This window comes from Mirounga leonina, unplaced genomic scaffold (assembly GCF_011800145.1).
Source record: "Mirounga leonina isolate KUSES-001 unplaced genomic scaffold, KU_Mleo_1.0 Mir_418, whole genome shotgun sequence".
Taxonomy (NCBI): Eukaryota; Metazoa; Chordata; class Mammalia; order Carnivora; family Phocidae; genus Mirounga; species Mirounga leonina.
Window position 1 is genome coordinate 7,855,556 of NW_023270739.1, and position 20,952 is coordinate 7,876,507.

Below are 20,952 nucleotides of genomic sequence, written 5' to 3' on the forward strand. Positions count from 1 at the left end.
GAATCCCAGGGGAGCATTGAGCGCTACAGATAGGGGAGAAGGTGGAAGGAAGAGGGTGCAAAGGGCAAGAGGAGCTCAGGGCCCCCAGGCTGTTTGAGAAAGTTCTTTGAGGCACTGGCATTGGAAGTGACCTGGGCTTTCCAGAGAGGGCAGAGTCTGCAGGGGTCCAGGAGGCAGGCCAGGGGGGGATAGGTGATGGCGGCAGCATGGGGGAAGGGGCTTGCTGAGTACCAGAGAGGACTGGAAACAGCATGGAGGGACCTCTGGTCAGGGGCTGGGCAGATGGCTGCAAGCCTCCCTGTTTAGCTCTCTGCTCATCCTTTTCTGCAGAGACTGTGTCATCTGGGATGACCAAATGTGTTTCTTTGTCTACAGGACTAAGATTGGAATTACCTATCCCAGAGCAAGAGTCGATGGAGCTGGGCCACCGAGCAGGTAGGACAGGCTGACCAGGGACATGCTGAGCCCATTCAGGGCTTCTGGACGGGTGCCCTGCAGGCAGCAGGGAACAGCCCCTTCTCCTCCTCCCTCGGTCTCACCTGGGCCTCCAGACCCACTGTGGGGCCCTGACTTCCTCCGCATTCTATTTGAAGATAGAAATCAAAGGGAGGGGAATATTGCTGGGCCCCTCCCCTCTGTCCAACCAGGGACTGCAGCCCCACTGCAGTTCCCCTCTGCAGGGATCAGTGGGGAAGTGTGCACCCAGAGGGCAGGGCTGAGGGAGACCCCAGCGGGGGCCAGGGCTGGTCAAGGGGGTGGAAGGTACATGTAGGTCCTGAGTAAGCCCAGCCCAGGGAGTGGTGTGGCCCAAGGAGGGGTGAAGGGAGTGTTCCAGGAACAGGGAACAGTATGGGCAAAAGTCTGGAAGTGAGAGGCCTGGTGCTTTGGTGGAGCCCAGGGAAGTCAATATGGCTGGAAGGTTGGAGAGGCAGGTGGGGGAGAAGCCCAGGCTGGGTCCTGGGCCTGATCCCCGACGTGGGGGCTCTGCTTTCAATGCAGGGGTGACGGGGTCAGGTCAGCTCTGACAGGGGCCCCACGGTGAGTGGCCATCCAGTGAGACTCGGCTGCTGGAAGCTTTCTCCAACAACCTAAGCACCCAGGCCTTGTTAAACACTCGGATTCCAGCCTCTTCCAGGGAGATTCTGATGCAGGCCCAATGCAGGGAGGGGCCCAAGAATCTGCAAATGTCATGAGTGGGGAAGTGGGGGGGGGGGGGAATTCTGATAAAGGGCCAAGCCGGGAAAACTGACCACGGACCATTTGTCTCATGACACTAGCAAGCGAAGCTGGATTCACTCTGCCCTTTTTACGGCAGAAGGGATGGGGCAGAGTTGCAGTGAGGCTCCTCGGCTGCCAACAATCACTCATTCATTCAACAAACAGCTCCAAGAGGACAGGCGTTGGCCTTTTAGTTCCCTGTTGTGTCCCCAGTGCCTGGGCCTGACACAGGGCTCCCTCAGCGCGTGAATTGGGTCAATATCGGCTCTCTGAGCCAGGGCCCGGCCAGTGAAGCGCTCATCACCCCAGAGGGTGGGCAGGGGGCTCAGGCAATTCTGCTATAACATGCTCGTAGATGAGGCAGGCGGGCGCGCGGCCTGGGGGAAACGGGGAGCTCTGCTCCTAGAGTCCTGAGCCCTGCATCCTGCGGGACTCCAGGCGGAGCCCCTCGCTGTGCCGGGAGCAGGAGGAGGGGCCCCGGCTGAGCAGGGGGATGCTGAGTGTACTGCTTTCACTCTGTTGAGCAGGGCGCCCTCCCTACCTTGGAAACCTCAGTTGTCCCCAGAGGCGTCCCTTGACTTGGCTGCCTGCTTGCTGGGGCAGAACCAGGACTGGAGGGAGGGGAGGCCTTCTGGTCTCGGGGAGGGCGGGGGAACAGGTTTTCCCTCTGCCTTTTGTGTAGATGACAAAGGAGCAAGAATGAAAGAGTATCTGATTTCACTGGTGGCAGGGAGGGCGGAGGGAAGGAAAGGAGGAGGCAGGCGGGCTTGGACATCAGCTTTCTCTGTCTCCACTGCCCAGGGGAAGGGTCTGCCGTTCTTCGTGGGTGGGCAAGAGGGGTTTTTCACAGAGCACCACCACCCCTTGGTGACAGCACAGCAGGGTCCGGTGAGAGCGAAATAAAACCCCCAATGGCCTCCCAAACCCGCTGCTTTCTAGCAGCCTTCTCTGAAAAGCAAGGCTAGAACAATCCGAATGACCGCAAGTGGGGCCGCTACTAAATCCTGCCGGGTTTGAAAGGGAAGTGGGGTCTGTGTCTGCTGCCATAACTCAATCCTCAAGGCCCAGTGGTACTTTTTTTTAACAGCAAGTTACAAAGCAATACATATAATCCAATCTCATTTAGAAACAAAAGCAAAGCACTACTATGAATCCTTCAAGAGGGCTGGAGGAGCCATCTAGAATATTTTGGAGGGCAGCTCACCAGATGTGTTTACAGCTGTCGCCTGGGATTGAAGATTGGGGGGCAGGGGGCGAGGTCAAGGCTGTGTGTGTGTGGTGGTGGGGGGATGGGGGTGGGCAAACGGCTCCTCTTCTGTATTTTGCACAGAAAATACAAGAAAGAATAAGGTAAGGAAGAATTTATACACCACCTGGGTGTTATCATGTGTAACATGTTATATAAATTGTGTTAGGTCACGATCAGGTTGGTTGTCAGATACACTGTTATTTATGTGACTTACCCGCCACTTCTTAAAGAAAGAGAAAACCCTGCTGGTTAGATCAAGGGTCACCAACTGCCAGATGCAGCCTGATGTCAGCGGTATGACCATGAAAAGAAATGATGTGTTACACGGACAATGCACAGGGTTCCTCTGGGTCTGCTGGCCCCGCCGCCCCCTACTCCCCGGGCTGGCTGACGGCCTCCACCCACAGCTCCGATGCACCGGGCTTGTCTGGTGGGCACTGAGGGAGGTCCAGGATCAACTCACCCGTGGACCCGCCTCAGCGAGACTGCCACCTCCCATCTTGGAGGGAAAATGAGAAGGTTGGTAGCCATAGTGACAGAGAAAGGGAAAACCCAGGGTCGTGAGAGAGGTGTGGAGCCTGCGGCCAGGCCAGCGTGGGGTGGGTGTCAGGGAGGACTTCCTGGTAAGATGACATTTGAAGGAGCTGAAGGTAGGATTTTCTCAGGAAGAAGGAGGCGCAGGCCCTCAGGTAGCAGAACCAGCCTGGGCAGACACTGGGAGGTGGGACGGCACAGGGCATGGCTGGGAGAGAAGGACTAGCTGGTTTGGTGGGAGCCAGGGTTGGGTGAAGAGAGGGAGGAGGCTTGCAGGCTGGGAGCAGGGGCCCCCTGGGACTGGGAGTCAGGGCCAGAAGGGGAAGGGACCTGTGGGGGTGTGAGAAGTGGCTGGGGTGACAGCACCTGAATAGTGACAATAGCTGAGGGAAGTGGGGGTTGGGCAGCAGCTCTGAATGGGGAGCAAAGACCTGGCCATCCAGCTCTGTGACTTGGCCAAGCCAACGATGCCCTCTGGTAGGTCCCACGGCTGCTGGTTTTCTTCACTGGTTCGCTGGAGGGTTCAAAGAGGGGAAGGGAACTAATCAAATGGAGCTAGGTTCACTAAAGCACAGAGACATTAAGGTCCCACAGCTAGACCTCAAGGCTGGAGAGTCTGGGGCTGCCACTCCTATTGTCAAAAACAATGTGGGGTGATCCCATCTGGTGGGAGGCTTGGCAGACTGAACCACCTGCTTCCTCTGTCTCTCCTGATTTCTCCCCTGTGCTTCTGGCTCCTGTGACTTCTCTCTGTCCCCATCCCTTTGATGCAGGCTGGCTGGATCTGAGGATCCAGAGAGGGGTCCCGCAGCACCAGCCAAGACGGTCTTTGGCTTCACACAGGATAGAAATCAAATGCATGCTGAGAGGAAGTGAGAGCAGTTTACTGAAGACAGAGAGAGAGTGCAGATACAGAGTGTCTGGGAGCCTCAGAAGGGAAAGGACAGTGAGTCTCGTCTTTGCACGGGATCGGGTTTGTATTGAGGACGGTGGTGGTCCAGTGCCCTGTCTTCTCAGGCATCCAGGAACAAAGATGCGTGTTTAGGTGTCCCCATAAGTCACTTACGCCCTGGAGCCAGGGGTCTTGGTGAGTCGGCGGTCTTGGAAAATGTTCATGTCACTCCTTAGGTACTGTCTATTGTTCCGGAAGACTCCAGAAAAATCATTAAATCCTTGACCTTTATGAGGACTGTCTGTTCTGTAAGGCGTGTGTGAGGCAGGGGTGCAGGTCCCAACAAAAGTAGAGGCAGCAAAAGGAGCAGAGAAAGCAGTTTCTCGTGGGGTCCCTTCAGTTTCCCTTACCTTCTTTTGCTGCTCTGAGGCTCTGGGGCTCTGTGTCTTTCTCTTTCCCCCCTCCCCACTCCCATCGCTGTCTCCCTTCCCACCCCCCACTCTGCACTCATCTATTTCCCTCCCTCCTTCCCTCCCTCCCTGCCTCTCTCCCTGCTTAGGCACAACGACTTTGCCCAGGGCCCATCTGAACAGCAAGGAAGACCAGCAGGACACGAACCCCTGGAGAACTGCCCCCAGCCCTTTGGACACCTCCAAGTTCAAGTACGAGGCCCCAGTCTCCCCACAGCAGACTCTGTACCGGGGAGGCCGCCGCCTAAGGCAGGTCCACCTGGAGGAGGTCAGGACTCCACCCCCATCGGTCATCAGCAGCGACCGTCTGTGCCCGGGGATGGACCCCCAGCGTGGGTCCCCGAGGAAGGGAGGCTACAGACCCTCCTCGAGGGAGAGCAGGGCTTCTTTCCGAGAGGGGGCTCAGCTGAACCAGGGGCTGAAGGAAGGCCCCAACACAGGAGCCCAGGGCCAGAGGAGCAGCATCATTCCTGACAACATTCGTCACAAGTTTGGGAGCAACGTGGTGGACGAGCTGGTCTCTGAGGAGCAGGTATCCGAGCGGGCACAGGAGGCCAAGGGTGGTGGAAGCGTTATGCATGGAGACTTACGAGGACCCCCAAGGAGCCTGCTCTTGAGCACAGAGTCTCTACAGTAATATCATTCGAGAGGAATGTTGACTATGCCAGGCAGAGCCCAATTTAAAGTCTTCACATAAAACAATTCATTTGATCTTCCCAGTGAGGAAGGTACTATATCCTATGGATAAGGAGCCCAAGGCTTAGAGGGGTTCAGTAAACTAACCAAACTCACCCAGGTCTATGGGATAAGGATCCAAGCTGGGCCAACATATTCTGGGGGCCTGGCCCTTACTGACTTTTCAGTTATAAGGCTGGTGTTGGATTAGATGCTTTTAACTTGAACAAGTCTCCTAAAGGAGACAGCATTGACTGGGAATCAGAAGACTTGGGTTTGACCGGGTGAGTCTTGCCCTGAGGCCCAGCTTCCTCATTTATAAAATGGCAAGAGTAATGTTAGCTTATGAAGATCTCTTCTGATGATAAACAGTAGGTGCTCAAAGCAGGGAGGAGGTTCTATAGTCATTACCATCACTTGTGCCCGTCTGGGAGGTGGGGTGGTGTGAGGAATGGAGGGCCTTCAGCTCTCCCGGCTCCCAGCCCTGGGCCTGGTTGAAGGCTGCAGGGTAGGGGTGGGGTAGGGGGTGGCAAGGTCAGGCGAGAGGGAGGAGGGATTGGAGGGGAGATAGAGGACTGACCCTGCTTCTCTATCCTTTGTCTCTTCTCCCTTGCTTACTGCCCAGGCTCGAAGGGCCATCGGTGAGGTCTCTGAGGGCCAGAAGAGGGCAAACTCATGGCCCAGCAGGACCCAGAGTCCCATGAAAATCACCTCCATCTTCTCAGACTACTATGATTTGGGCTACAACATGCGATCAAATTTGTTTCAAGGTCAGGCCAAAGGGCAAGGGTGAGGGCTGTCAGCACCTGTAGATCCCAAGCCACCCCTTCCTGTACCCCTAGGGGGTCTGAGACCCAGGACACATTCCTGGGGGCACGGGACACTCATTGCGTGGCCACCAAGGGCCCTCTCTGGGCCAGGCTCTGTGCCTTGCGCTGGGAATATCCAGGCCCCAGGCAAATGTGTTCTCACCGTGCAGATGATCCATCCTAGTTGGCAAATAGCTCCTCACTCCCTCGGGGACCTCTGGTGTCCTAGTCTGCCAGAGGGAGGCCTGGGCACCCCTGGCTGGCCTGGGCACCTCTGGTCACAGCGACAATGTCAGGCTTCCTAGGTTCAAAGCTCAGCTCTGCCACTTCCTGGGTGTGGCCTCAGGCGGGATCCTTCACCTCTCTGGGCCTCGGTCACCTTCTTGGCACCATGGGGATAATAATGATGACGTGGCCCTCACTGGGTCATTGACAGGGCTCTGAAATGCCACTTGAAGGTGCTTGGCCTGGGGCTGGAAACGAGTAGCTGGCAGGCCATTGTTTTTCCTTCCCAGGGCTGTGGTGGCACCATCTGGGGAGAAGGGTGGGTTGGAGGTTCGGACAGCAGTGTGCAGTGTTTCCTGAGGACCAGCCGTAGTCCTGTTTGTTTGGGGTGAGAGCTATTAGCTCCATTTCAGGGACTCACTGGAAACAGTTTGCCTAAGATCTCTCAATAGCAGGAGGTGGATCAGAGCTCAAATCCACGTTTTTCTCCTGCCTCCAAAGCCCCAGAGTCTTTCCTCGGCTTTGGGTCACCTCCCTACCTATGACCCCCTTCCCAAAGTGGTTTAATGGCCTGCTCAGCTGGGGGTCCACAGCCTGCCCGCAGGGGCCTCTCTCGGCCCCCACGTTCGAGTTTTGCCTCATTGCCAAACATGACATCCTTCTGGTCCTCTTCTTTCTTCCCTCCGTCCTGCCAGGCCCTCTCCCGTGCCCCCAGGGCCTGGCGGACCTCCTCATCGGGCTCAGATCCCCGTCACCCAAGGAACCAGACAGCCACGGGAAGCCTTTCTGGCTCTTTCTTTGAGCCTGGAGAAGGGGTGGTGCTGGAGGAGGGAGAGAGAAGACAGCTCAGATTGTCTTCTGTTCTGGGCCTCAGAGTTCCTGCCTTCCATTTGTCCCCGTAATAATTATCACCCGAGGGTGCGGACAACCTTATATGGTAACGTCTACCCAGACATAAAACAATTGTCTAAAAGACATCTGTGCATGTTTCGCCAGCCTGAGAAACAACCTTGGCAGCTGTGCGAGGGGTGGTGCTGGAACCAGCGCGAACCAGCTTGTACCTACCCGCTCAACAAGAGTCAGTTGTTCTATTTTCCCTAACTGGCATCGCATTGCTATCTTATGGTGAGCCGTGGTAGTATTTATACTCCAGACATTGGCAAACACCGTAAATTCGGGCTTCATTCAGCCTTGGCACCAGTGGGCTTCACCTCTTCTTCGCTCTTGTTTCTACCCACCGCGTCAGCCTTGCCCTTGCTGATCCAGGTTGTGGCTGAACCAGAGCAAGGGAGAGGAACTCAGACAGGAGATGGGCTCGGTGGGGAAGGCCGCCAGAAAATCTTTTCCCTTGGCGGGGTCGGGAAGCCAGGGGAGGGTCTCAAGCAGGAGAATGGTAGTGTTGGTTAAAAGACCATTCTCGTTGTCGTTGAGAATAGTTGCAGGGGAACTGGGGCGGAAACGGGGAGACCAGTGAGGAGTCGACTGCAAAATATCTCCCAGGTAGGAGAGATGATGGTGGCTTGTCTAGGGAGCAGGGCTGGGGCCCTGCACAACTCTGGAGGTACCATTGTACAGTATGGTAGGATTCTGGGTATTTGTGTAAGCTGGAGCCACAGAATATGCTAATAAATGGATCTGGGGTGTATGAGAGAGGAATTAAGATTGATTTCAAGGCTTCTGACCTGAAAGCCTGGGAGGACAGAGTTCCTATTTCCTCAGAGAGAAGGTTCCAGGAAGAGTGGGTTGAAGAAATCCTATCCCATGCTGAGTCATAAAGAAAATCTTTTATAGAGTCTTCTAAAATATTTAGTTTTGCTTTTCACAGTTAAGCCTTTAATCCACCCGGAGTTGATTTCTGTTGTCAGTGAGAAGCAGGGATTCCTGTTTAATTCCTCCTTTACGTGGATTACCAGTTGTCTCAGAACCCTTTACTGGGTAGTTTCACCCCTGCCCCCAGGGACCCGCAGTGGTACCACTGGTGTCCACCAAGCTTCCACGTGCGCAGGGGTCAGTTTCCAGGCTCTCCATTCTGCCCATTGGTTGACTATTATGCTTTTAATGACCAAGTATGAGAGGTAGTCTGGTATCTGGTTGGGCACATATCAGCCTGCTTCTCCACAACCACCACCAGCTAAGGTTTGGCTATTTGAGGTCCCTGCCTCTTCCATAGAGATTTCAGACCCACCTTGTCAATTTCTACAACAAAACAAAAACCCTGTTGAGATTTTAATTGGAAATATGTTGAATCTACAGCTCAAATTAGGGGCAACGGTCAGCTTTATGATAAGGAATTTTCCAATCCATGAATATGATAGGCAGGTCCATTAATTTAAATCTTCTTTCAGTATCTGTAAATTACATTTTATAATTTTTTCTATAAGGACTATGCAGTTTTCTTAGGTTTCTTTTTTTAAATTTTTATTTAAATTTTAGTTAACATATAATGCAATATCGGTTTCAGGAGTAGAATTCAGTGAATCATCACTTACATACAACACTAGTGCTCATCACAACAAGTACCCTCTTTAATACCCATCACCCATCTAATCCAACCCCCACCCTCCTCCCTCCATCAATCCTCAGTCTGTTCTCAATCATTAAGAGTCTCTTTCCCCCTCTCCTTTTTTCCCCCTTTCCATATGTTCATCTGTTTTGTTTCTTAAATTCCACACATGAGTGAATATGGTATTTGTCTTTCTCTGACTGACTTATTTTGCTTAGCGTAATACCCTCTAGCTCCATCCAAATCATTGCAAATGGCAGGATTTCATTCTTTTTGATGGCTGAGTAATATTTCATTAAATATATACACCACATCTCCTTTACCCATTCATCAGTCAATGGACATTTGGGCTCCCCCCATAATTTGGCTATTGTTGATAACACTGCTATAAACATCAGGTGCATGTACCCCTTCAAATCTGTATTTTTGTATCCTTTGGGTAAATACCTAAATAGTTAGGTTGTAGGGTAGTTCTATTATTAGTTTTTTGAGGAACCTCCATACTCTTCTCCAGAATGCACCAGTTTGCATTCCCACCAACAGTGTAAGAGGATTCCTCTTTCTCCACATCCTCGCCAACACCTGTTGCTTCTTGTGATATCCCATCGTGGTTTTGATCTGTATTCCCTGATGATGAGTGATGTTGAGCATCTTTTCATGTGTCTATTAACCATCTGATGTCTTCTTTAGAAAAGTGTCTATTCATGTCTTCTGCCCATTTCTTAACTGGGTTATTTGGTTTTGGGGTGTTGAGTTTGATAAGTTCTTGATGGATTTTGGGTACTAACCTTTTATCAGACATGTTGTTTGCAAGTATTTTCTCCCAATCCGTAGACTACCTTTTAGTCTTGTTGATTATTTCCGGCACTGTGCAAAAGTTTTTATCTTGATGGAAGTCCCAATAGTTCATTTTTGCTTTTGTTTCCATTGCCTCCAGTGATGTCTAGCAAGAGCTTGCTACAGCCAAGGTCAAAGAGGTTGTTGCCTGAATTTTCCTCTAGGATTTTGATGGTTTCCAGTCTCACATTTAGGTCTTTCATCCACTTTGAATTTACTTTTGTGTATAGTGTAAGTGGTCCAGCTTCATTCTTCTGCATGTTGCTGTCCAGTTTTCCCAACCCCATTTGTTGAAGAGACTGTCTTTTTTTCCATTGGATGTTCTTTCCTGCTTTGTTGAAGATTAGTTGACCATATAGTTTTAGGACCGTTTCTGGGTTCTCTATTCTGTTCCATTGGTCTATGTATCTGTTTTTGTGCCAGTACCATACTGTCTTGATGACTACAGCTTTGTAATAGAGGTTGAAATCCAGTAGCTTGATACCTCCAGTTTTATTTTTCTTTTTCAGAATTGTTTTGGCTACTTAGTGTCTTTTGTGGTTCCATACAAATTTTAGGATTGTTTGGTCTAGCTCTGTGAAAAATGCTGGTGGTATTTTGATAGGGATTTCATTAAATGTGTAGATTGCTTTGGGTAATATAGACATTTCAACAATGTTCTTCCAATCCGTGACCATGGAATGCTTTTCCATTTCTTTGTGTCCTCTTCAATTTCTTTCATAACTGTTTTATAGTTTTCCGAGTACAGAGATCTTTTACCTCTTTAGTTAGGTTTATTCCTAGGTATCTTATTGTTTTTGGTGCAATGGCAAATAGGATCAATTCCTTGATTTCTTTTTCTGCTGCTTCATTATTGATATATAGAAGTGTAACAGATTTCTGCACATTGATTTATATGCTGTGACTTTGCTGAATTCATGTATTAGTTCTAGCAATTTTTCGGTGGAGTCCTTCTGGTTTTCTACACAGAGTACCGTGTTGTCTGCAAATAGTGAAAGTTTGACTTCTTCCTTGCCGATTTGGATGTCCTCTATTTCTTTTTGTTGTCTGATTGCTGAAGCTAAGACTTCCGGTACTATGTTAAATAGTAATGGTGAGAATGGATATCCTGCCTTGTTCCTGACTATAGGGGAAAGGCTCTCAGTTTTTTCCCATTGAGAATATTAGCTGTGGGTCTTTCATATATGGCCTTTATGGTGTTGAGGTATGTTCCATCTATGCCTACTTTGTTGAGCTGTTGAGGGTTTTTATCAAGAATGGATGCTGTATTTTGTCAAATGCTTTTTCTGGACCTGTTAACAGGATCATATGGTTCTTATCCTTTCTTTTATTAATGTGGTGTATCACATTGATTGATTTGTGAATATTGAATCAACCCTGCAGTCCAGGAATAAATCCCACTTGATCATGGTGAATAATTTTTTTAATGTCCTGTTGAATTTGATTTGCTAGTATTTTATTGAGAATTTTGCATCCATGTTCATCAGGGATATTGGCCTGTAATTCTACTTTTTAGTGGGGTCTTTGCCTGGTTTTGGAATCAAGGTAATGCTGGCTTTGTAGAATGAGTTTGGAAGTTTTCTGTCCATTTCTATTTTTTGGGACAGTTTGAGAATAGGTATTAACTCTTCTTTAAATGTCTGGTAGAATTCCCCTGGGAAGCTATCTGGCTCAGGACTTTTGTTTGTTGGGAGATTTTTGATTACTGATTCAATTTCTTTGCTGGTATAGGTCTGTTCAAATTTTCTATTTCTTCCTATTTCAGTTTTGGTAGTTTGTAAGTTTCTAGGATTTTTGTCCATTTCTTCCAGATTGCCCAGTTTTTTGGTGTATAATTTTTCATAGTATTCTCTTATAATTGTTCACATTGGTTGTGATCTTTCCTCTTTCATTCATGATTTTGTCTATTTGGGTCCTTTCCCTTTTCTTTTTGATGAGTCTGGCTTATCTGGTTTATCAACTTTATTAATTCTTTCAAAGAACCAGCTCCTAGTTTCATTGATCAGTTCTACTGGTTTTGTTGTTGTTGTTGTTGTTTCTATAGCTTTTATTTCTGCTCTAATCTTTATTATTTCCCTTCTTCTTCTGGTTTTAGGCTTTATTTGCTCTTCCTTTTCTAGCTTCTTTAGGTGTAAGGTTAGGTTGTATATTTGAGACTTTTCTTACTTCTTGAGGAAGGCCCGTATTGCAATATACTTCCCTCTTAGGACTGCCTTTGCTGCATCCCAAAGGTTTTGGACTGTCGTGTTTTCATTTTCATTTGCTTCCATGTATTTTTTTATTCCTTAATTTCTTAGTTAACCCATTCATTCTTTAGCAGGATATTCTTTAACCTCCATGTATTTGAAGTCTTTCCAATTTTTTTCTTGTGGTTGACTTCAAGTTTCATAGCTTTGTGGTCTGAAAATATGCATGGTATGATCTTAATCTTTTTGTACTTGTTGTGGGCTGATTGTAATCCAGTATGTGACCTATTCTGGAGAATGTTCCATGTGCATGCAGAAAAAAAAAGAAAAAAAGAATGTGTATTCTGCCGTTTTAGGATGTTTTAGGATAAAATGTTCTGAATATATCTGTTAAGTCCATCTGGTCCAGTGTGTCATTCCTTGTTGATTTCCTTGTTGATTTTCTGCTTAGATCCTCTGTCCTTTGCTGTAAGTGGGGTTTAAAGTCTCCTACTATTATTGTATTATTATCAATGAGTTGCTTTATGTTTATTATTCATTGATCTATATATTTGTGTGCTCCCAAGTTTGGGGCATATTTACAATTGTTAAATCTTCTTGATGGATAGACCCCTTAATTATTATATAATGCCCTTCTTTATCTTTTGTTACAGTCTTTGTTTTAAAATCAGTTTGTGGGGCACCTGGGTGGCTCAGTTGGTTAAACATCTGACTCTTGGTTTCAGCTCAGGTCATGATCTAAGGGTCATGAGATCGACCCCCACGTTGGGCTCTGTGCTCAGTGTGGAGTCTGTTTAAGATTCTTTCCTTCCCTCCTGCTCGTGCTCTCTCTCTATAAAATAAATAAATAAATCTTTAAAAGAATAAAAAAATAAAGTCTAGTTTGTCTGATAAAAGTATGGCTACTCTGGCTTTCTTTTGACCTCCATTAGCATGATAAAAGGTTCACTTTCAATCTGCAAGTGTCTTTAGGTCCAAAAAGGGTCTCTTGTAAACAGCATGCAGATGGATCTTGTTTTTTTTTTTTTTTTTATATCCATTCTAATACCCTGTTTTTTGATTGGAACATTTAGTCCATTTACATTCGGAGCAACTATTGAAAGATATGAATTTAGTGCCATTGTGTTACCTGTAGAGTTGGGGTTTCTGGTGATGTTCTCTGGCCCTTTCTAGTTTTTGTTGCTTTTGGTCTTTTTTTCTCCACTCAGAGTCCCCCTCAAAATTTCTTGCAGGGTGGTTTAGTGGTCATGAGCTCCTTTAGTTTTTGTTTGTCTGGGAAACTCTTTATGTCTCCTTCTATTCTGAATGACAGTCTTGCTGGATAAAGAATTCTTGGCTGCATATTTTTCCCATTCAGCGCTTTGAATATATCCTAGCAGTCTCTTCTGACCTGACAAGTTTCTGTGGACAGATCTGCTGTGAACCTGATCTGTCTTCCCTTGTAGGTTAAGGACTTTTTCCCTTAAAGTCCTTTCCTTAAAGCTGCTTTCAGGATTCTTCCCTTGTCTGTGTATTTTGCGAATTTGACTATGATATGCCTTGGTGATGGTCAGCTTTTGTTGAATTTTTAAAAAAATTTTATTATGTTATGTTAATCACCATACATTACATCATTAGTTTTTGATGTAGTGTTCCATGATTCATTGCGTATAACACCCAGTGTTCCATTCAATATGTGCCCTCTTCAATACCTATCACCAGGCTAACCCATCCCCCCACCCCCCTCCCCTCTAGAGCCCTCAGTTTGTTTCTCAGAGTCCATAGTCTCTCATGGTTTGTCTCCCCCTCCGATTTCCCCTGCTTCATTTTACCCCTCCTACTATCTTCTTCTTCTTCTTTTTTTAACATATAATGTATTATTTGTTTCAGAGGTACAGGTCTGTGATTCAACAGTCTTACACAATTCACAGCGCTCACCATAGCACATACCCTCTCCAATGTCTATCACCCAGCCACCCTATCCCTCCCACCCCCACCACTCCAGCAACCCTCAGTTTGTTTCCTGAGATTAAGAATTCCTCATATCAGTGAGATCACATGATACATGTCTTTCTCTGATTGACTTATTTCGCTCAACATAATACCTTCCAGTTCCATCCATGTCATTGCAAATGGCAAGATTTCATTCCTTTTGATGGCTGCATAATATTATATATATATATATATACCACTCTTCTTTATCCATTCATCTGTCGATGGACATCTTGGCTCTTTCCATAGTTTGGCTATTGTGGACATTGCTGCTATAAACATCGGGGTGCAAGTACCCCTTTGGATCACTACATTTGTATCTTTGGGGTAAGCTTTTGTTGAATTTAATGGGAGTTCTCTGTTTCTTGGATTTTGATGTCTGTGTCCTTCCCTAGATTAGGGAAGTTTTCAGCTATAATTTGTTAGAATAAACCTTCTGCCCCTTTTTCTCTCTATCTTCTGCAACTCCTATGGTACGAATGTTATTACGGTTTTTTTTGTTTGTTTTTTTTTTAAGATTTTATTTATTTGTCAGGGAGAGAGAGACAGAGAGCAAGCACAAGCAGGGGGAGTGGGAGAGGAAGAAGCAGGCTCCCCGAGTAGCAAGGAGGCCGATGCGGGACCCAATCCCAGGACCCTGGGCTCATGACCTGAGCCAAAGGCAGCCGCTTAACCGGCTGAGCCACTCAGGCACCCCTTGAATGTTATTACGTTTTAATTAGTCGCTGAGTTCCCTAAGTCTGCCTTTGTGGTCCATTACCTTTGTTTCCCTCTTCTTTTCAGCTTCATTATTTTCCATAATTTCATCTTCTATATCACTGATTCATTCTTCTGCTTCATCCATCCTCATTTTTATGGCATCCATTTGGGTTTGCATCTCGGTTATAGCATTTTTAACTTCAGCCTGACTAGATTTTAGTTCCTTTATCTCTGCAGTAGGGATTCTCTAGTCTTTTATGCTTTTTTCAAGCCCAGCTAGTATTCTTACAATCATTGTTTTAAATTCTGGTTCAGACATCTTACTTATATCTGCATTAAATCCCTGGCCATGAGTACTACTTCCTATTCTTTTTCTGGGGGGAATGAATTTCTCCATCTTGTCATTTTGTCCAGAAAAGAAAAGAAGAAAGAAAGAAAAAAAAAAAAAAAACCCCAACAAAACAAAAAAGCAAAAAAACCCCTAGATCCTATGTGTGTTTTGGTCTGCTTGTTAAAAGAATCTAGATCCAAAAATAAAATAAAACAAAACAAAACAAAATAAAATAAATACATAATAAAAAATTTAAAAATAATAAAAGTTTAAAAAGAAATTAAAAATGAGAAAATAAATGAAAAAATAATAATTAAAAACAAAGAATAAAAGTAAAAAAAAAGCTAGTCCCCTTTCCCCTACAGCTGAAGCTTTCCAGCCCTTTATGATCAGTAGACTTGGTGTCCCCAAGTTGTTTGAGCCGTCTTCCGGTGGGAGGGGCCTGTTGTACTGACTCTCAGGCTTGTTTCAGTGGAAATGCGACTCCGGTGCACAGGGCTCAGTGTAAACAGTTCCAGTCTCCACTAGGTGGCGCTGTTTCGCTCCCTGAAGGCTTTCAGCGCTCAGGGTGGGATGGGATAAATATGGCCGCCCAGCTCTCCAGCCCTGGAGATGAAAGTTTGCACCCCCATCCTTCAGGGAGCCCTCACAGAAGAGCAATCACTCTTGTCTCCCCAGTTTCCATCAGAACTCTGTGTTCTTCTTGCTTGTGTCTGAGCTGTTTTAGGTCAGGCATGTGATAGATTTCAAAACTCCACATTTTAGGGACTCCTGGGGAGCAAACCTGTGCTGATCTCCTAGGGGAGGGTCTCCACTGGCTCTTGCCATTTGCTGGCCCATCCCAGGAAAGCTGTCGCAGGACTGCCCAGCATTCAAAGTTTGTCGCGACACAGAGCAGAAAGCTGGCACCTAGACCGCTGCTCCCAGCTGGCTTCCCTGCTCTCATGCCTGGGAACAGGACAGCACTTAGACACTTCCTGTCTTCCTGTGACGCCAGGGATCCTCAGACCACCCTATCACTCCTGGGACTCTGCCCCACATCACCACCTGAGCACCTTTAAGCCAGGCACATGCCCCATGGTAGCGGACTTCTAAAAGTTCTGATTTTGCCCTCTGCTGCTTATAATACTTCGCGGTAGCCTCCTTAAGCAGCCTCCCTCCCCACCACAGTACCTTCAGCTTTGCCTCCCCCCAGTCAACTCTCTGCACCTCCTACCTTCCAAAAGATGGTCGCTTTCTACTTGCAGACTTGCACTTTTTGTTCTCTCAGACTTCTGATTGATTTCTAGGGTGTTCAGAATGATCTGATGACTATCTAGCTGTGTTTGAGGGACCAGACAAGCTTAGAGTCCCCCTACTCTGCCATCTTATCTCCTCTGTTAGGTTTCTTTAGAAGAACTTATCTTTTTTTTTTTTTACTGCTTCTTACAAATGGTATCTTTTTTTAAATGACATTTTCTAACTTTGCTGCTTGTATACACAGATGCGGCTTTTACTTTTGCATATTAGTCTTTCTTTTGTCCTGAAGTCTTGCCCAGCTCACTTGCTAATTCCAAAATTGGTTTGTAGGTTCTTTGGGGCTTCTTCTTAATACTAATAATGGTTGCATTTATACACAACATATGACATGTGCCACCAGGCACGGCTCTAAGTATTTTAGACACTTCCAATTTTCACATAGCCGTGGGTGCCACCATTCCCACTTACACATTGATGCTAGGAAATGTTAAAATAACCTGCTTAAGGCCACACAGCTAGAAATGGTCAGAGTTGGGATTTGAGTTCTGGCAGCCTGGGGCTGAGTTCACATTATTATTATTATTACTATCATTTTTTAAGATTTATGTATTTATTTGGGGGGTGCAAGCAAAGGGAGAGGATCTTCAAATGTACTATTTGCTGAGCACGAGCTGGACCCGGGGGCTTGATCTCATGACCCTGAGATCATGACCTGAGCTAAAACCAAGAGTCAGACACTTAACTGAATGAGCCACCCAGGCGCCCCCTGAGTTCACATTATTAACCACTAGGCTCTTCCCACCTTTATACCATCTCTCCTGGCTGACTTGTCCAGGAGAAGAGTGCATATAAGCAGGGAAAGCCACTAAGCTCATTGATTCTAACATTTTACCATTACATATGACATTTTAAACAATTTTGAAGATATCTTTTATCAGATTAAGGAGAGCCCCTCTTATTCCTAGTTTGCACATTATTTTTTTAAAAATTATGAACAGGTCTTGAGTTGTATTAAGTAAGTGTATCTTTTCTGATGATAGCAGATTTGTCAATTTCTCCTTGTAGCTCTGGCAATTTTGCTTTATCTATTTTGAGATTATTCTAATGCAGCAAGTTTAGAACTATACATCGCCTGAATGCATTGCAGTGGTTTTTATTTATCTCATATTTTTATCTCGCAATGCCCTTGCCTTACAGTCTTATTTGTCCGATATCAGTAAAATGCAACCAGATTGCTTTTGGTTAGTATGTGCTTGGCATATCTTTTTCTATACTTCCATGTTTATCCTTTCTCTGTGTCCTTTTGTTTTACATATGCTTTACATAATATATATTTGGAAAATATCTTCTGTAGTCTGATCATGTTTTTTTTGCATCAATGGGGCTTAGTCTATTTATATTTACACTGATCCCTGATACATTTGGAATTATTCCTATGACTTTATTTTGTGTTTTCTGTTGGTGCTGCTTTTTTTCCTCCTTCCTTGTTTTGCATTTGAGTGAAGTTTCTTTTTTTCCAATTTGTGTCTTTAATCTCCCATTTTTTAGTGGTTACCTTTCACATTTTTACACGCATAGCTAACACATTCGGAAGTTGAACAAGATATTTAGGCTTTCCTGAATAATATAAGGATGCTAACAGGCCTCAATTTTATTCTCTCTGCCCCCATCTCAGCTTACATGTTATTATTTTACCGAATTTTAATTCTACAGAAGCGAAGTAGTTTAAGCTGTGGATTCTGGGGACACAGGGTCTGGTTTGGGCCCTCGATCGTTAACTTACCTGCTGTGGGACTTTAGACAAGTGACTTAACCTCTCTGTGTTTCCGTGACTTCAACAGTAAGAGGGGGATAATAATCATACCTACTTCTCAGGGTTGTTGAGAAGATTCCATGAGTAAGCTCTATCAAGCTCTGAGAATGTGCTTGGCACATAGTAAATCTTCAAAGATGGTTAGAGATCATTGTCATTATTTTACCCCATAAATTAAAACCCATGTATATTGTGTATAATTTATGTATATGCGTATGTATTGATGTAAATACACATCAATGTATGGCCACTTCTAAGATTTCTTTGGTTCTGGTATTTCAAGTTTTACTTGGATGTACTAGTTAAAGAATTCTTTTTACATATGCTGATTGGGAAACTGATTCTTGAGTCTGAGAATTCATATATTGCACCAATTCTGGAAAAATTCCCACTATGATTATCTTTTTAAATGCTACCTCTCCAGTTTCTCCAGTCTTACCTTCAGAACTCCACTTACACATGTATCAGAACTTCATCTTAGCATTTTCATATTTTCCGCATCTTTTCCCCTCTTGTATGCTGCATTCTAGTTAATGTCTTCTTCTTTTTTTCCTTAGCAGACTCCATGCCCAGTGTGTAGCCCAATGCAGGCCTTGAACTCATGACCCTGAGGTCAAGACCTGAGGTGAGATCAATAGTTGGATGCTTAACCAACTGAGCCACCCAGGTGCCCCCCCTAGCTAATTTCTTTAGCTATATCAACTGGAAGTTGGCCTTTTTTTTCTTAGCTGCATCTCATCTGCTATTTTCCTTGTCCCCTGAATTTGCTTTTATTAAACATTCTGATGCCAATTTTCAAACTTAAAAGAAGAGAGAATAATTTAATGACTACTATGTTGCACTTGTAACCCAGCTTCAGCAATTAATCCATGGCCAATCTCGTTTCATCTTTTCTCCCACCCATCCATCTGCCCACCCCGCATTATTTCAAAGCAAATCCCAGACATCTTATCATCCATTGAATTTATTTTTCAATTATTATAGGTTTTGTTTCTGAAATCCCATTTGCTTCTTTTACTAATCTGTTCTTTCTGGGTAATTTCTTATTCTTTACTGATACTTTTATTCTCTTTTTCATGATTTTAAACATTAAATATACTTATTTTATATTCTGTAACGGATCATTTGAATCCTTGCTATCTTTTGGGATTTGGTCCTCTGATGTTTCTGCTGACTCTTGATCCTGATAACTTATTTGTGTGTGTGTGTATTTTAACTTCCACATAGAAATACATTTTCTTTTAATTTAAATTTTAGTTAACATACAATGCAATATAGAAATAATTTTTTTTTAAGATTTTATTTATTTATTTGAGAGAGAGAGAGAGACAGAGATAGCGAGAGAGCACGAGCAGGGAGGAGAGGGAGAAACAGGTTCCCCACTGAGCAGGGAGCCCAATGCAGGGCTCAATTCCAGGACCCTGAGATCATGACCCGAGCTGAAGGCAGACTCTTAACTGACTGAGCCACCCAGGTGCCCCTAGAAATAAATTTTCTGAAAACACAGATATTAATTGTCCCATGCCAGATGGTCCAACAAATTTCCAATAATGTAATCTTCCCAATCTTGCAAGAAAATTTTATTCTTTTGAATAGATAAAGAGACCAAAGCTCTGAGAGGTTAAATACTTGTCTGAGGCCACACTGTTCATAAATGCCAGAGTTGGTGTTTGAACCCAGGCCCGCCTCTCCACATCCCTGCCCTCCCACAGTCCACCATCCGTAGGGAAACTGACACCCAGGTATGAATCCTTGAGTGCCTGACCTCCGTTGACTTGGGGCTTCTGGGGGTTTCTTCATGGGGTTCCACAGGAGCCCCCGAGGAGACGAAGAGCCTCATGAAGGCCTCCTACACCCCAGAGGTGATTGAGAAATCAGTGAGGGACATAGAGCACTGGCATGGCAGGAAGACGGACGATCTGGGTACGCGGGGTGCTGGGCTGTGGGAGGCAGGCGCTCCCTTACCCGGGCAGGGTGTGTTGGCCCCAAGGTGCAGAGGGAGACCAGAGCAGCAGGTAGAGCTCTGGGGTGGGCCTGGGAGAAGCATGGATCACCTCTGGGGCCCGGGCACTCCAGAAGTCCTCTGGGTGATCTGGGCTGGCTCTTTCCATGCTCTCTGCAGGACGGTGGCACCAGAAAAATGCGATGAATATGAACTTACAGAAAGCATTGGATGAGAGATTTGGAGAAAAGAGCAAAAACAAGAGCTCAAAGTACTAGATACGACTGGGAAGAGTTGCCCTCCACTCAGAGAAAGCGCTAACAATAAAGAAAAACACAACTGAATGTTCTCCTCTTCTTGTTGCTTCCCTTCACGTTGGGGTGGGGGCAGATGTGTGGTACTGGAAAGACCAACTGGGGGAGGAGAGAAGCCCCAAGAGCCCAAACTCTCCTCAGACCTTCCCCCTAGACACACACCCCTTCCCTCATAATTCCAGGACAGGATGTGGGAGCTGAGCGCCGCTTGGCTTCTCCCTCATGTCCTGTGGGAGGGGCCTCACAGTGGACACTGCGGGAGTTTACCTTGCATGCCCTCCCTAGCTGAACCCCGATTATTTTCAGACATCATTCCTCCCCCAGGAACCCATGGACTTCAGAGGAATCAGGCATGCCCCCCCCCCCCCCCCAGTGCAAGGGTGGATTTGATTGGTCTCAGGGTAATTCCCGCCTCTCTCCCTGCGCACACAAACTGATTGGTTCAGAAATGGGCGTATGACTCAAATTGGGCCAATGAGATGCAAGGAGAGGTGCGGGTGTGTGGAGCCTTCTGGGAAATTCTTTTGTCCACTGGGAGAGCTGGGAAGCATCCCTCTCTCCTGTTGTGTTGAGTGAGGAATGATGCCCTGCAGACCGCTCCTGGCGGAAAATCTGGGACCAGAGGAATCGCAGACGCTGGGGCACGATCTGGATTCTCCCTGACCTCAGTGAGCTGCTCCATCCACCTGGCCAGAAGCCACCACTTCTGGACTTCTTATAAGGCAAGCCTGGGCAACTTTTCATTGTTTAAGACAAAGTCATCATTAGCCAGTCAAGGTCCCTGGTAACAACAGGGGAGGGACCTGGGGACTGGGTTCCCAGGGAAGAGTCCTCCAGGGATGGGGTTCCAATTTAGACCGTCATGTCTACCAGCTGATCCCGAAGGGCTTTACCTGGTGGGTCTCCAGGCCAGCAGCAGTGTCACTGACATGCATCCTCAAAACTTGTCCCACTCATGGGTTGTTGTTTCCTGTGTTCCAAACCACCCTCAAACCAAGAGGCTTAAAACGACAATGATCATTTATTTGCTTGTGATTATGCAATT

General features: G+C 46.2%; 1 protein-coding gene across 1 annotated transcript; it reads left to right on the forward strand.

The window, feature by feature from the left end:
- Nucleotides 1-413: 413 nt before the first annotated feature.
- TEX33 (testis expressed 33) lies at nt 414-20,150 on the forward strand. Its single transcript, XM_034987261.1, has 5 exons — nt 414-435; nt 4,453-4,895; nt 5,664-5,808; nt 19,464-19,574; nt 19,774-20,150. Exons 1-5 carry the CDS (start codon nt 414-416, stop codon nt 19,869-19,871), a joined length of 819 nt encoding a protein of 272 aa, XP_034843152.1. The 3' UTR covers nt 19,872-20,150.
- The last annotated feature ends 802 nt before the right edge of the window (nt 20,151-20,952 follow it).

What these genes read in the sequence shown, in the direction of transcription:
- TEX33 (XM_034987261.1), top strand. Translation starts at nt 414, where the DNA reads ATGGAGCTGGGCCACCGAGCAG. An exon ending in AGCTGGTCTCTGAGGAGCAG is followed by an intron (nt 4,896 to 5,663) that starts GTATCCGAGCGG and finishes CTTACTGCCCAG; the next exon opens with GCTCGAAGGGCCATCGGTGA. An exon ending in CAGGAAGACGGACGATCTGG is followed by an intron (nt 19,575 to 19,773) that starts GTACGCGGGGTG and finishes TGCTCTCTGCAG; the next exon opens with GACGGTGGCACCAGAAAAAT.